The 14,028-nt window shown below is 43.4% G+C and overlaps 1 protein-coding gene across 1 annotated transcript in view; it reads left to right on the forward strand.

Moving 5' to 3' along the window:
- Window positions 1-4,734: 4,734 nt before the first annotated feature.
- Window positions 4,735-14,028, forward strand: part of LACTBL1 (lactamase, beta-like 1) — a 12,109-nt gene continuing 2,815 nt past the window's right edge. The window contains exons 1-5 of the mRNA XM_009889840.1: window positions 4,735-4,840; window positions 6,392-6,501; window positions 8,801-8,958; window positions 10,624-10,871; window positions 13,782-13,887. Coding sequence (XP_009888142.1) covers window positions 4,735-4,840; window positions 6,392-6,501; window positions 8,801-8,958; window positions 10,624-10,871; window positions 13,782-13,887 — 728 coding nt within the window. The remainder of the gene's footprint in view (window positions 4,841-6,391; window positions 6,502-8,800; window positions 8,959-10,623; window positions 10,872-13,781; window positions 13,888-14,028) is intronic.

Below are 14,028 nucleotides of genomic sequence, written 5' to 3' on the forward strand. Positions count from 1 at the left end.
AGTTGGAGACTAAAAAACTCTATTTGTTTTAATGAACTCTGCAAAAATGGAGGGGAAATGAAGAAGGAATGACAATCTGTAAAAAGTAAAAAGCACGAGCTACCGACGTGCACTTGTCTTTGGCTTTGAAGGAAGACTGCACAGACTGTGAAGGAAAGCCTGGGAAAGTTGAGAGAAGGGACAGAAGGAAATAGGAGATCTTAGAAATGAGCATCAACAAAACTGTGAAGAGCTTGATCTACTCAAATTAGTTAGCAGGTTGTCTGCAGCCCTGTTCAGCAAAATTTGGGCACAATTCTGGGGCACAGGCATATTGCTACATAGGCTCCGCTTCAGTATTTCGAGCACTATCAAACCCTAGGCCACTACTGGAAATACTGAAATGAAGAGATGGTGTTGAAGAGACTATTCTTACCTGTGAACATCTGAAGAAGGCAATAGGATGGCAGGACCCCTGAGGTTGGGGTTTACATGGATTTGGTGCATAACTGGGGGCATGACCGTGCCCTCCGCTTTGGAGAGTATTTATAATGTACTTTACATGATAATGGCAGTTCATTATTAATATTTCCAGCTCACAGTGTGTTAAGGATACCCTCCTCCAAGCTCCCCATTTTCCACTCTGCTGGAATGTTTGACCCATGAAATCACCAGCAATACTCCCATTTGGCTGCATTCCTGGACAGATGCTGCATTGTTCAAGAAGGGGTGAGGCATGTCCGATTAATCTGTGCTCAGAGAGGCTGACTATTGGGATTAGTGCTTCAGACACTCTTAACATCTGCAGCTCCAGGACAGCCCCAAATTCATCAGCACTGGAAGCCGGAGGGTAGCAGCAAGGCTGGTAAGAGCTCTTATGAGGGGGGGTTACCTATTGAATTACCAATGCCAGGTAGCAAGACAAGAGGGAGCTTTTATGGGAGATGTGGCAGCCATGCCATTATCTTGGTACTTCCAAATCTGTCATATGGTTTCTTGGCTGTGTCTGTGATTCCCAAGACTAAGGAGGGTGGTGGTGTTGTGCAGAGGGAGCAAGGCTGAGAAGCCAGGGAGAGGGCTGGAAGGACCCTGCAGAGCTGGCACAATGGAAACGTGTCAGCCCTGAAGGTGTCGAAGCTCTGGTTCTTTGTGTTTGGGAGGTGGGGTGAGAATGGCCGTGGGCTTGCAGTAAACCCGAAGTGCTGACAAACCAGAGGTAGAGGAGAGAAAATGTTACTGGGGAATTATCTCTTGTGGGTACTGTGATTTATCTCCCTATCTGAAACCCGTCCCTCCCTGCTGCTCTGCTTATCTGAGCTGGGCTTTGTTACTCTGGGCTTCCCTCTGTGCTCTGACTCCATTTTTTTGCTGCACCAACCTTTTGTTTCTCCTCATCACAGGGTTTTATAAGCCTGTTGTTTGTGGGGACAGGCAGCACAGGGGATGAGAAGATGGGGATGATAAGAGACTTCTGAGCAGCCATGGATGGGTTACAGCTGCGGGTAAGGCTCACCTCCTGCAAATCATAACCTTCCACCATCCTTCAGTGTCCCCAGTAGCTAAGGGGAAAGAAAATACCAGCTCCATCTACATCTAGCACGCCTGTTAGCTGGGAATGACTCCCTTGTCTGCCACTGCAGGGGAACTCCAGAAGTCTGTTCCAGATTAAGCCCAGAGAGTGCCTGAGCTCCTGGTTTAAGCTCCCCCACCTCCTCTTCATGCAAACAGCTCAGCCTGCCCCCTCCCAAGCCCGCCCAGGGACAGCCAGCTGGAGGCAAGCAGGGGCTGTCCATCTCATGAGTTAATCGCCTCCTGTTCAGATGTCAGGAGGAGATGAAGCTGCTATAAATAGATTGCGAAGCCCTCATGATTTCAGCTGTGATTCACACACATGGTAGAGAAGCATTAGGAAGAATTAACATTCAATCGCTTAGGCACTTTCCTGAGAGCAAATGCCATTCTGTCCCTGTCACTTAATCTCCTTGCCCAGAGGAGGTCAGCAGCGCTTTCTGGAGGGTCTGAATGGGTCAAATGGACAGGGAACCTCCAAGCAGAACTGCTGGGGATCTAAAAATGGCCATTTCAGTCCAAGTGACTGAGCAGCACCTGCCCATGATACACAGCTGCATTTAGGATCATGGCAAGGCACTCTTCTGCCTTACTGAGGCTGAGATCAGGTGGTGTGATTTTGTTATGGTATGGACACGTTGGGATGCCTGATAACAGCCCCTGGGACTGAGACGACTTCTGACAATGGTATGTGCAGGGGACTGGGGCTCTTTCTGGCTCTCCCTAAGGGGTGTTGAGCTGTGTCTCTGGCAGAGCAGCTCACAGGATCTGTGGTAGTCTGCCTAGGTGGGCATGGTGGGACAGGACAGTGTACCTGGCTGGTCTATGTGAAATCCCATTTCTCCCCTTGCCCCCGATTTTTCAAAGTTCAGGGGGAAAAAAACGTAGCATACAGCTAACCTACCCATGGGAAGCTGTGTGTACTTGTTCCTGCGTGTGTTTGCGTTCATTTGTATGTGTCTAAGTGCTTGGTAGCCTCCTTCCCCCTGCCTTGCTATGTTTATGCTGTTAGCAGTGATGGTCACTAAGCAATGTATGTGAGATGGAGAAATCAGCTGAAAAGGAGGTGAAACCAGACAGGTCCTGCAGTGGGAAGTGTGAGGAGTCTGTAGGTATCTATCCATCTGTTTGTCTGACAGTCTCCCAGGTACAGGAAAGAGTAGTATTTTTCTTAAAAGGTAGCTTAGAGGGTAGAGCTTTTCCTCAGGGTGATGAATATTCCTCACACTTTTGCACATTTGGTGCCCTGTCAATAAAAGAGAGATCCATGTCTCTAGTTTCATAGCATTGCCACGGTTCATTGTTTTGTCACTAGATTATGGGTCAGACAATAAAAGAGACATTTGGGGCACTCATCATCTGCAAAAAGTAAAGGAGAGTTTGGACTAAAGGATAAGAGTTCAGTGTTGGTATCTTTGGGTCCTTGGTTAGTGGTCTAGGGAGTCTAGACTTCACAGGATGAGGTGAAAATAATTTCTTTTCACTCTGCTCTTACGGACCCAGGTATCAGGGCTTCTCAGTGAAGCAAGGAAAGAGGCAGAAAAATGGTCAGAGGAACTGCAAGTTGGTGGGGGAGTCACCTTATTATGATGGGACTAAATCCAAGAAATTCACCCCATGACTATTCCAGGGCAAAGAGGGCCCCATCCCACTCCTTGCTGCAGGAAAGCAGCATCTCATTGCAGCTCTAGGCAACATCCTTCAGTGTAAACTGAAGCCTGCCTACATGGGGGTGACTGAAGAGATACACAGGTTTCTCCTTCTGTGGATATGATCTCCTGCCTACTAAGGTACAGTATCAGGTTGTGTATATGTAAACCAAGCTGATCAGTGTCAAAATGGCATTGCCCTATTCAGGAACAGATGTCACTTAATCTGATAGCTGGAATACAGACTGCTTGTGTGCTCTGGCAGGCTCAGGTCTGAGTGAGTCCGCAGAAACCTGTATGGTCTTAAGCCATCCTTGAAGTCTTAATTACATTATGGAAGAACTTGAAGTAGCTGCCTTCAGAAAGCTATGTGGGAATGTCTGAACAGGCTAAAGGGCTTCAGAAATAATTGTGACATATTTCTGTTACTGTAGATAAAGTGGAATTGCAGTGTAGAGTTTCAGCAGGGGCTAGATTCCCCAGCTGGATCCTTACAGAGCCACAGAATAATGTGTAAGTCTGCAAGCGGCTCTGCAGATTCCCTTGTTGTGAGTGACAAGGCTTATCTGACTCGTAGAAGATCTTGCATGAACTCTCCTGTATCTCAAAAAAAGAAGAAAAGGGTCCATGTGGAAATCTAATTTAGTCTGTCTGTCCTACAAGTGAGTCCAGACAACCTGAAACAGCTTTGGAACGTGGACCATATTAGATGCAAATGGCAGGCCACGTGTTTTATAACATTAATTGCCAAACTTTCAAAAGCACCCTATTGACCTCCTACAGTCAGTGAAAGAGCACAGCTCATGCCTAGGCACCTAATAATTTGTCATCTATTCCTTGTTTTTCTTCAACATTTATATGACAGTATCATCAACCTGGGTGGTCTCCAGTGTTGTGAGAGCTGCACAAACCCAAAATATTAGCCAGTTTTCCAAAACATGGCATCTGTAAATGCCAAGCTTACAGATGGTACATGATATAATGGGAATTACAGGCATGAAATAGAAGGGTAAGGGCAGTATATGGTGAAAAAATCCATCATTCTTCTATAAAAGCTGGATCTGCTCAGATGATCTGGCAGCCATGAACAGATGCTGGACTCTGGATAAAAAGGGTTGGAAAGACATCCAGGAAGAAGTCACGACAGTTGAGAAGGGAGGAAATGAGAGCTTTAACAGAGAATCCTGCCAGCCTGGGCTGATGAGGTTCACCTGCAGGGAGGGAAAAAGGCAAAAGGAACAGATGGTTTTCTTCTACAACAACTAACATGGCTGGAGAGTAATGTCTCACAGGGGTCATTGGAAAACAAGGAGTCATCTCTGGTTCCAGTTGTTTCAATGTGGTCTGGTATGTCCAGCTCCGGTGCCTCAATAGTACTGGAATTAGCCCATGTCCCTGCAGCAGCTTTATTCTCCAGTGTCGTGTGCTTCTTTTATCTAGCTGATATGCATGAGAGGGAGTTTTTCTCTCTCTAAGATCATATCTTTTCTGTTTACAGCAGGCATCCAGCAGCCGGAGCCTCCTCAAGCTCGCAGTTATGGAGGTGAAGTGGATTCACGTGTTGGTCATCTTCTTCTTCCTGCTGTCTGTTGCGATGACGGGCTGCTTTCTCTGGCAGTACAGCCTGCCCAAGGTGGAGCCCAGTGAGTAGTGTGGTCATGGTTTGGCACAGAAATTTGTAAGACCAATAAATGCCTTTCTCCTCATGTGGACATTTTTACCCAAAGACCATTTCCCCAAACATCACACAAATTTACCTCCTCCTAGCTGGTGCAGGGACACACAGGAGATGGACACTGGGTTGATGGAGTACCATGTAACTCTGTTGGTGTCCAGAGAAGCTCCATTACTTCTGTCACTAACCTAAGTTAATTGATACACCAAGGAGACATTTTATTTTACATTCTCTATCTTTTTTGGCATCCTGTTGTAAAAGTCATTCCAGTTCAGAATGGATTTTGTTTTACACCTTACCATGTGCTTCAGCTTACGGCTTTGCTTCATTTCCTACTCCCTTAATCTTAGATCTTTGAATGGGCTCAAGCCCCTGATTTACACTAAAATTCCCTTATGTATGATCTATCAACAGATAGACTCAAGGCACTGTATGTGCAAGGGCGAAATACATAGAGTGTAACTGGATCAGAGTTTCAAGTAGACCAAAGGTGGCATAAAATCCATGGTGAAGGTGCCAGAAGTACTTCATAGACCAATGTCTGAAAACATTTCAGACCCTACATTTTTATCACAGAGTATCAGAGGCTGCCTATAGGCTCTTGTTTATCCATCCCTATTCATCTCAAAGTTTTAATAGTGCTTTTTCTCTTTTCATCTGTATTTCTAATGTTTCATGCTCAGTTGGCAAGTGAAAAGGTAAATAAGCATTTTGTTTACAGCTTACAGAGCAGAGAATCACACAGAATCACAGAATCACAGAATTTTCAGAGTTGGAAGGGACCTATAGAGATCATCTAGTCCAACTCCCCTGCTAAAGCAGGATTGCCTAGAGCACATTACTCAGGACTGCATCCAGATAAGCTGTGTTTATACACACTTCTGGATCAACTGGGAAAATAGTGCCTCCAAGGAAGAGACTTCCCATCTCTTACTAAATTTAAAGATCTTTGCCTGCCACAAAAATTCAAGATACGTCACTGGCATATGCAGAATACAGCTAATTCAGAAGGTAGCTAGTAGACTAAGTATGCAGCCTATCAACTGTTGTTATAGTGTTAGATTTCAGGTAGCACTCATAATTCACTTTTACATCCATTTTCTGAGGTTACAATATGCATGGGACAACTGTGTCCTCCTGAAGCCAAACTCAGACTTTCCCCTAGACATGGGCAGGGCACTTTCATGGGGTCTAAATCCAGTCAGGTACCCTACAGAGTCTTCTGTAGTCCCGGTTGCTTACTCTTCAAGGTTGCAGAGTCAGTTGAAGCCTATTGCAGCTCCTGTCCGTCCCGTGTGTTATACCATGTCGGAATAGGCAATACCAGAGCACAGTGCCCTCTTCAGGTCCTGTTTTATGTGAAATAGAAACAATGCAAGGTTGTTGCTTTGCCTATGCAGAAGTGTCCTTCAGCTTTGGACAACACAAGCAAGAAAGATAGTGCTGACTGCTGGATGAGCTTAAAGATTGTTAGTGTGCCTATTCAAGTTGCATATGCTATCTTTGAAATGTTTTCCAGGCCCGTCTGTGATGGAAGTGAGATCAGAAGCTGTGCAGATGTGCCCCCGCTATCCTGAACCAGTACCGCTGGACCATCCAATCCCCATTCTGAAGGACGCATTGGAGAAGGTCTGTGAGGAGAAGGGAACAAAGGGAGACAGAGCTCATGACTGCTTTTCTGAAGTTGTAAAGGGGAGAATACGTATTTTGTCCCTGAGCAAAATTTCAGGTTGGCTCTGTTTGCAATGAGGAAATACCGCAGCATTGCCTTGACTGTATGAACCATAAGGACAGCTGTGCTCTGACAGGACAATCCTGATTTTGTAGACCCCTATCATATAATATACCATCTCATTTGTCTCTTTCTCATGAGTAGCTTAATTAGTCACAATAGAAGCTGTCCCACAGCTCTGATTATTCTTTTTTACTCTTCTTTGAATCTTTTCCAACTCTAGCATACTCTTGTATGAGGGAAATCAGTAGTGTATACAGTATTTAAGGTGCAAGTGGATCAGGGATTTATACCGTGATAAACCAGTGTTTACTGTTTTATTTTATGTTACTTCTCTAACAATCCCTCACATTTGATTTACCTTTTTTTCTGCCATAGGAAATTGAGCAAATGTTTACATAGGAGCATCCGTCATAGCCCCATGTCTTGTCTCTGAGTGCTAATGACCCGCTTACTGCCCATCTGTGTGTACGTGTTGTGAAGTTGAGGTTGTTTTCATGCATGCACATTGCTTTATCTGCATTGAATTTCAATTGCTATCACTTCACATTCACTTTTATGAAGTCTCTGCTGCTGTCTCTGGGGTTACTGTAGAGATGTATTTTATTATTCAATTAGTATAGGTCAGAGAGGTGGGGAAATGTCCAGAACATTGAGTGTCCATCAGAGAGTCACCTAATCTCGCTTCTTTGTGCTCCTCAGAAATGAAGTATCCAAGCACTTCTTTGAAGTAGGCTGGTGAAACTATTCCTATTTTGCAGATGGAATAAGGCACAGAGAACCTGAACACTAGATGCATAGGAAGACATAGCTATTTGGAGGCTTAGGCACCAACACCTCAAAAGCGTATCTTCAGATGCCCTTAGGTTCTGCCTAAGTCTGCGGACACTCGAACCCACACTAAAGATCTTGAACTACCTGAGACAAACTAGCATCCTATGCCAGGCCAGGGACCCTGGAACTGGACTCTGGACAGTACCAGATGTGATTATATTACATACAGGGGAGACTTTTTCCTAGCCCACAGCAGCTTGAAACAGGAGATTGACATTCACTCATGGTTGAGGCTTAAGGAAACATTTCTCTTCTAAGAGTAAATACTTTTGCGTATCAGAAAGGCCTACATTTTCCTCAGGAGAGTCTTGCTAGTGGCCAAATCTAAACACTGAATACTGGATTCAATGACACTCAAGTCTAGAAAAGCATCACCTATTTCTGTCAACTTTCTGCAGATGCAGGCAGGTCTACATGCCAGATTCTCTCTGAGAAAACTCTGAAGAGGACCATGCTTTCTGACATGAGACCAGTCTGTTCTCTGGAGTTGCTGCTGTACCTAACCATACTAGACAGGCCACTGGCACGTGGGGAGTGGAGGGCAAAAACCACTACAGAAGGACTCAGCACAAGTTGGATGTTTCCACTGCTGGCTGTCAGTTCACCTGACTAAGTCCATCCAGTGAAGCGGTCCTAAGGACATGGCTTGGTCTTTCTTGTTTCAAATGTTGGGCTTAGAAGGCCATTTCTTATGTCTTAACATTTCCGTGCAAAAGATAACTTATGCATGATGATGAAATAGCTTTGAAAAAGTCATAAAAGGGCAAGACCAATGTGTTCTGCTTGTGGGAGGTGGGCGGGGCACAGCTGGCTCATTAGGTCTACACAACCCTGGTGCAACAGAGAGCAAAGAGCAATCACAACCTTCTAGTGGATTAGTGCTGTTTCCCAGATTGCAGTTTAAACAGGAGTTCTAGATTTGGCTTGTTTCATGACATGAAAAGTGTAATGGGATATTTGAAAAATCTGGATCTTTTTCTCATACATCTTTGGATCTACAATACTAATGCAAAAAAATAGATGTGCACAGTACAATTTAAAAAGGAAGAAATTACAATTATCAGGTTTTAGCATTTGTATTTAATCATATAAGCGTCATAGGTATTACAAGGATGAGCACCACCTTCTTGTACATAGGGGACATGTAGACTGAAAGAAAGATATTGGATAATTCAGCATAAGCAATTAAAAGGACCAGTACAGTTAAAATATTTTCTTTTGCCAAAACACATCTGAAAAAAACACTCTCAAGCACTTGGAAGTAAGGAGGGCTGATGGTCTGGGTCTTTTACTGCCTATTACAGACTAGATGCATTACAAGAGTCTTCATTTGGAAATTAATAATTTCCCATCATTCTCCAGGTAGACATGATGCTGCGCCAAAAGATTCATAGCTCTGGTCTCCCTGCCATGTCTGCCATTGTTATCTACAACGACACTGTGCTCTGGACAGGCAACTTCGGAAAAAAGAATGGTTCGGACCCAGCCTCAGTGTTGCCCAATGAGTACACTATTTACAGGTGAGGCAGATGTATCACAGGCATGAGAACTAGAGAAAGAGCAGGTACACAAATGGAGATCTGGTATGTGGGAACAGAGCCACTGTCACAAACAGCATCTTCTACTGGCTCAGGTCCACTGCAGAAACCCTTTCTGGGTTACACTGAAACTTTGAAAGACAATGCTTTGGCTAGTCCCTAACTTATCATATGCTTGTGGCTTACTGAGTTGTTTACTTTGGATTTTATTTTTTTATTTACTTTTAATTGGTTCTGACAATATTTTAAACAGGAATAGCAGTGACCATCATGAAGAACCTGTAAACACACTACTCCTCCCATAGAAATGTCTCCATGCCTTGAGGAGGCCTAGGGCACAAATCTAAAGACTAAGAGCTAGCACAGATTTTGTGAGCAGTGAGGAGACAGTACCATAATATAAAAAAAAAAAAAAGAAAAAGAAAAAAAAGGAAAAGTTTCAGTTTAGCAAAAAATGGTGTTTGGGAAGAAAATCTACTGAACACATAAGTAGACCTGTAGGCTTATTCATTCTCCTAGTGAAGTCAAAGCCATATTGGCCATTATTTTTTAGATTAACATAGAATCAAGCTCTTTGTGTGTGTTAAAAAAACAAAAACAAATACAAAGGAAGTGTTTAATTCATTTAAAAATCTATTTTCACTGAGTTATAACTCTGCTATGTATGAAACTTATGGGCTGCACTCTGGCTATCCAATGTCCTCAGAATGAAAAATTTTGGAAAGTTTAAGCAGCTCGGATTACCTGTTTTTTTTTCCCTTTTGCCTCATGGTAAAAGCCCTGCATAGATGACCTCATACTATTTCTTCCAGAATCACAGAATCATAGAATGGTTTGGGCTGGAAGGGATCTTAAAGGTCAGCTAGTTCCACACCCCCCACCATTGGCAAGGAAAGGGGAACCTGTCCCTGAGTGGGCTCAAACCACCAACCTTTTGGTTAACCACTGAACACGTTGACCAATTGTGCTGCAGAGACTCCCTCCAAAAAAGTTATCACCTATCAGCATCCTTTGTGATCCAAAATGCGATGGTATCTGATTGTCTTTGAACTTCTGAATTTCATTCCTGACTAATGAAAACACTCTTGGTGAATGCTTTTGCTGTAGTCCGTCTTGTACCAGTCCAAGAATTTCACCTCTAGTGTCACAATACGAATGCCCCCAGGTGCCCCTCTTAATGATGTCACCATTTCCAAAACCCAACAAAATAGAACTGTAATCCTATTCCAGAATATCTTTTGTAAATTTGACTCTATTCTGAAGCCACACAAATATTAACACTGATTATGAAATGTAGAATTTTATGGCATTGCAACCTTAGAATTCCAATGTTATGGTATTTAATAAGCAATAATTTATAAAATATGTAATCTTATGAATACTAAGTAAACAGAAAAAGTTCTGTAGCCCACTGCACAGTAGGAGATACTACTGAAGGTTATGTTGCAGCCCATAAAAGCCAGAGTTAAGGATATTAATTCAAGATTCTTACCTGCATTTTAGCCATTTCCTTCTGAATTAGCAAAAGTGTTGCATGTAAAGTTACAGGCAGTGGGTCAGTTGAGTGATCTCGTATACTGACAATCTTTCCTCTTAATTCATGGGTTTCTTAATGCTTAATTTCTAAAAATGTTTGTTCCTTAACAGAATTGCCAGTGTCTCCAAGATCTTTCCCACCATCATGTTGTACAAGATGTGGGAGGAAGGAAAAGTCACATCTCTTGATGACCCACTGGAACGTTACGCTCAGAACTTTATTATTAAGAACCCTCTGGGAAGGCTCAAGGAATCAGAACAGAAATACACAGCAGATGGGCTCAGTTTTTTGGAAAAAGGCTCAATGCCTCTTAAGCAATCACCTGTTACCTTGCGCAGAATGGCCAGCCAGCTCTCAGGTAAGACAACACAGCTACTTGCTCGGCCTCTGTTCACCACTATGCCACTTGAAAGAGGCCACACAGAGAACAGACCATATTCCAGGGATAAAAAATGTTGCTGTTGAGGCCATTTCCCAGTATGGACCCTGCAGCTTTGCACTTCCCAGAGATCAGGCAGGACCCTTGGAAGCAAGCTGTCAGCAGCTTCATGAAATGCTAAAAGGAAACTCCTGTCCAGGCCACCTGCTAGGAAGCAGGCCAAGCTGCACTGTGGGCTGGGGAATTGTTTTTCCCATGCAAGGTGAATATATATTTCTTCTAACACAGTAGCATGGCTGAAATGAGGCTCCAGTTGCATAACAGCTTTTTGTACTCTGGCCCAGAGTGCTCTCATTTTTCTAAGAGGTACAGTTGAGGGTCAAAGTAGCACCAAACCTCTTTGCTTTGAACAGATAGACCTCGATCACTGAGCTAAATTTAGCTGTCAGAGCAGTTCTTGATCTGGGATTCCTGAGCTATTAATAGCTTTGTACTTGCTGGCAGAAGGCTATTAATCTGCTGCTACCTTCATAATTGGGTAACCCTTACATTAAGGTAGAAGGAGCTCACAGGACTGAGGAGAACTTTAACCTTCCTCAGAAATGGAGCTACTAATACTTGACTCAGAGATTACAGAATTTTCTGGCCAAAGAGACTGTGCTGATATCTCATGTAGCCTTTTGATTACACTCTGTAGCACCTGCATTATTCCAGATTGGAATAAATGCCCTAAAAATAGGATCTAAGATCAAAACAGCCTGTAGGCAAATTGCAGTACCTCAGGACAGGGTACAGCATCACCTGAAGTAAGCCAATGTCCAAATAAAGGTTCCTCATAAAGGAATGATGTCACTGAAATCTGGAAACAAACAAACAACCTAAAGTGGCCAGTGGCAACAGGAGGCAGAAAGAAAGATTTGTGCACAGCCCTGCTCAGCCCCTCTCCCTGAAGACAAGGTCTTGCTCTAGCTAGCCTGATGATGTCCTCAAGGCCACCAACTGACTCTCAGGAGCACCAGAAGCTGGTCTGGCTGCTCCTTGCAGGAGCAGTGTGTGCTGGGGCTGCCAGCTCGCAGCCTTGCTGCAGTTCCCTGTCACCTAACAAGGTGTTAGCTACGCCCTAGAAACACTTGTAGGAAGCATATGTCAAAAGTCTACCTGGCCATAGCATGATTGCTTGCAATGCGCAGCCATTCCATTGCTTCCATCATTATGTGAGATTTGCACCCCTGCTTAGCTCCTTTTATCTTCCTATGTCTTTTTTTAAGAATGTGGCCCAGATTTCCAGACCACACCAGCAGGGCACACCAACCAGCTTGGACCCTGACAACTTAGTAGAAGGAGAAGCACAGTTTCAAAATCCCAACTGAAAATCAAATGAATGTTGAGGTCACATGTTACATTTCCTGTCTGTCAAAAACCAAAAAGGAATAGGTTCGGCTTAGCTTCAAGATCAAAGCCACTGCATGACATATTGTAAAGTGGTTTTCATCTAAATTCTTTCAGTGGAAACTGATCTATAATATATCCTCATTATCTGAGCTTTTCTACATTGCATACTACAAAAGTAACTCCAAAGATTTTTCTCCTCAACAGTTGATGTGTACATTGCTAGAGGGAAGCTCCAGCTTGTTAAGACTATGATTTTCAAGTATATATGAATAACAGTATGAGATGCTATTTTAAATCAGTAACAGCTTGCTTGTCACATCAATTAGCAGCCCATGAGTTATAAATCAATGACTGTGGATTTTCTGTTATGTTCACACATCCTCTGGTTTATCATTTCTAATGAACCTCAAGAGAGACATTGCACTGCTGTCATGGCACTGGTTGAACTCTCCCGGTGGCACAACATTTTCTTTGCTGCTCTTGGGGCAAGTAGGAAATGAAGGAACCCATTGTCTACTGGACGATGCTCAGTGCATCTCTTATCTGGTCATTCAGCTGCACAAATTACCACAGACCAGTAGCAGAAAAAATGCTTTCATTCCAGCTCAAATCCCAAGGTCTGGCCAACTGAGAAAAACAGGTGTTGCTGCTACAAAAGAATAGGGCCTCATTCAGCTTTGCCATGATTAATCCCATGCTCACTGAGAAGACAATTGCGAATCATTTTTCTGTCATCTACCCTTCCTGATTTCCTCCTAACCTCTAAATCAAAGTCAGCTGTAAACTGCAATGAGGATTTCATTCCAGATGTAATCCAAGAATCCAAGTTCTGGACTTGGCAAGCTGTAGTTCCTGTGCAAAGGAGTTGTGGCATTTTGAAAAGTCCTGGCCAAAAGCTTTTAGGGAATCCATGTTCAGTATTGTGAAATTAAAAGTAAAAAGAACTTCAATTTTTCTACATTCAAAAACCCTGAATAAATGTTGCTAAAGCGGAAAAAAAATAATAATATTTTAGGCCAAGCCTGGAATTGTTCAGAGAAGTTTAAGCCCTCTGTAGTGAAGTGTAAAGAAAAAAACCTGTTTAAAGGGGCCATTGCATGTCTTTATAGTCAAGGGAATACAGTCACATGAAAATATGGACAGGGATCTCCCCAACACCCAGTATGCCCTTCTCTTCCAAACTACATTTGGGGATACATGATATTTTTAATCATTCATGAAGGTATTTTTACTGAAATGTAACAGTCCAGAGTTGGTGCTGGGGTAGGACTTAACATTATGCAGATTCAGTGGTCCATGACTTGAATACTGTGTCCGGCAGCCCAGTATGAAGAGGTCCTTGCAGCACATTTGCTATGTGTATAAAGCACTTGTGCGCATCATTGCTGTTTCCATCTTGCCATTCAATCTTGCCTTTTGCTCACTCTTCACTGGACTCAAAGTTTCCTGGACCACAGTTTGTCTCAAATTGTTAACTTCTCTTCTTCCATGTCACAGGTCTGCCCAGGAGGCTGCGATCTACCAGCCTGCTATGGAAGGGCAATACACAAGAAGCTCTAGCTCTCCTGAAAGATGATGTCTTGGTTGCTGATCCTGGAACCAGGTGAGATATATTCACTTATAAGCTTTTGGTCTGGGTTTGTGCTCTCCACTGATATTAGCCCCACCTGCAGTCTCCATGGCCAATGGATAAAAGACAGCCATTACTAAAGGGAGTTCCTGATATCTACCCATATACCTACCT

Source organism: Charadrius vociferus, unplaced genomic scaffold (genome assembly GCF_000708025.1).
Source record: "Charadrius vociferus isolate BGI_N301 unplaced genomic scaffold, ASM70802v2 scaffold727, whole genome shotgun sequence".
Lineage (NCBI taxonomy): Eukaryota > Metazoa > Chordata > Aves > Charadriiformes > Charadriidae > Charadrius > Charadrius vociferus.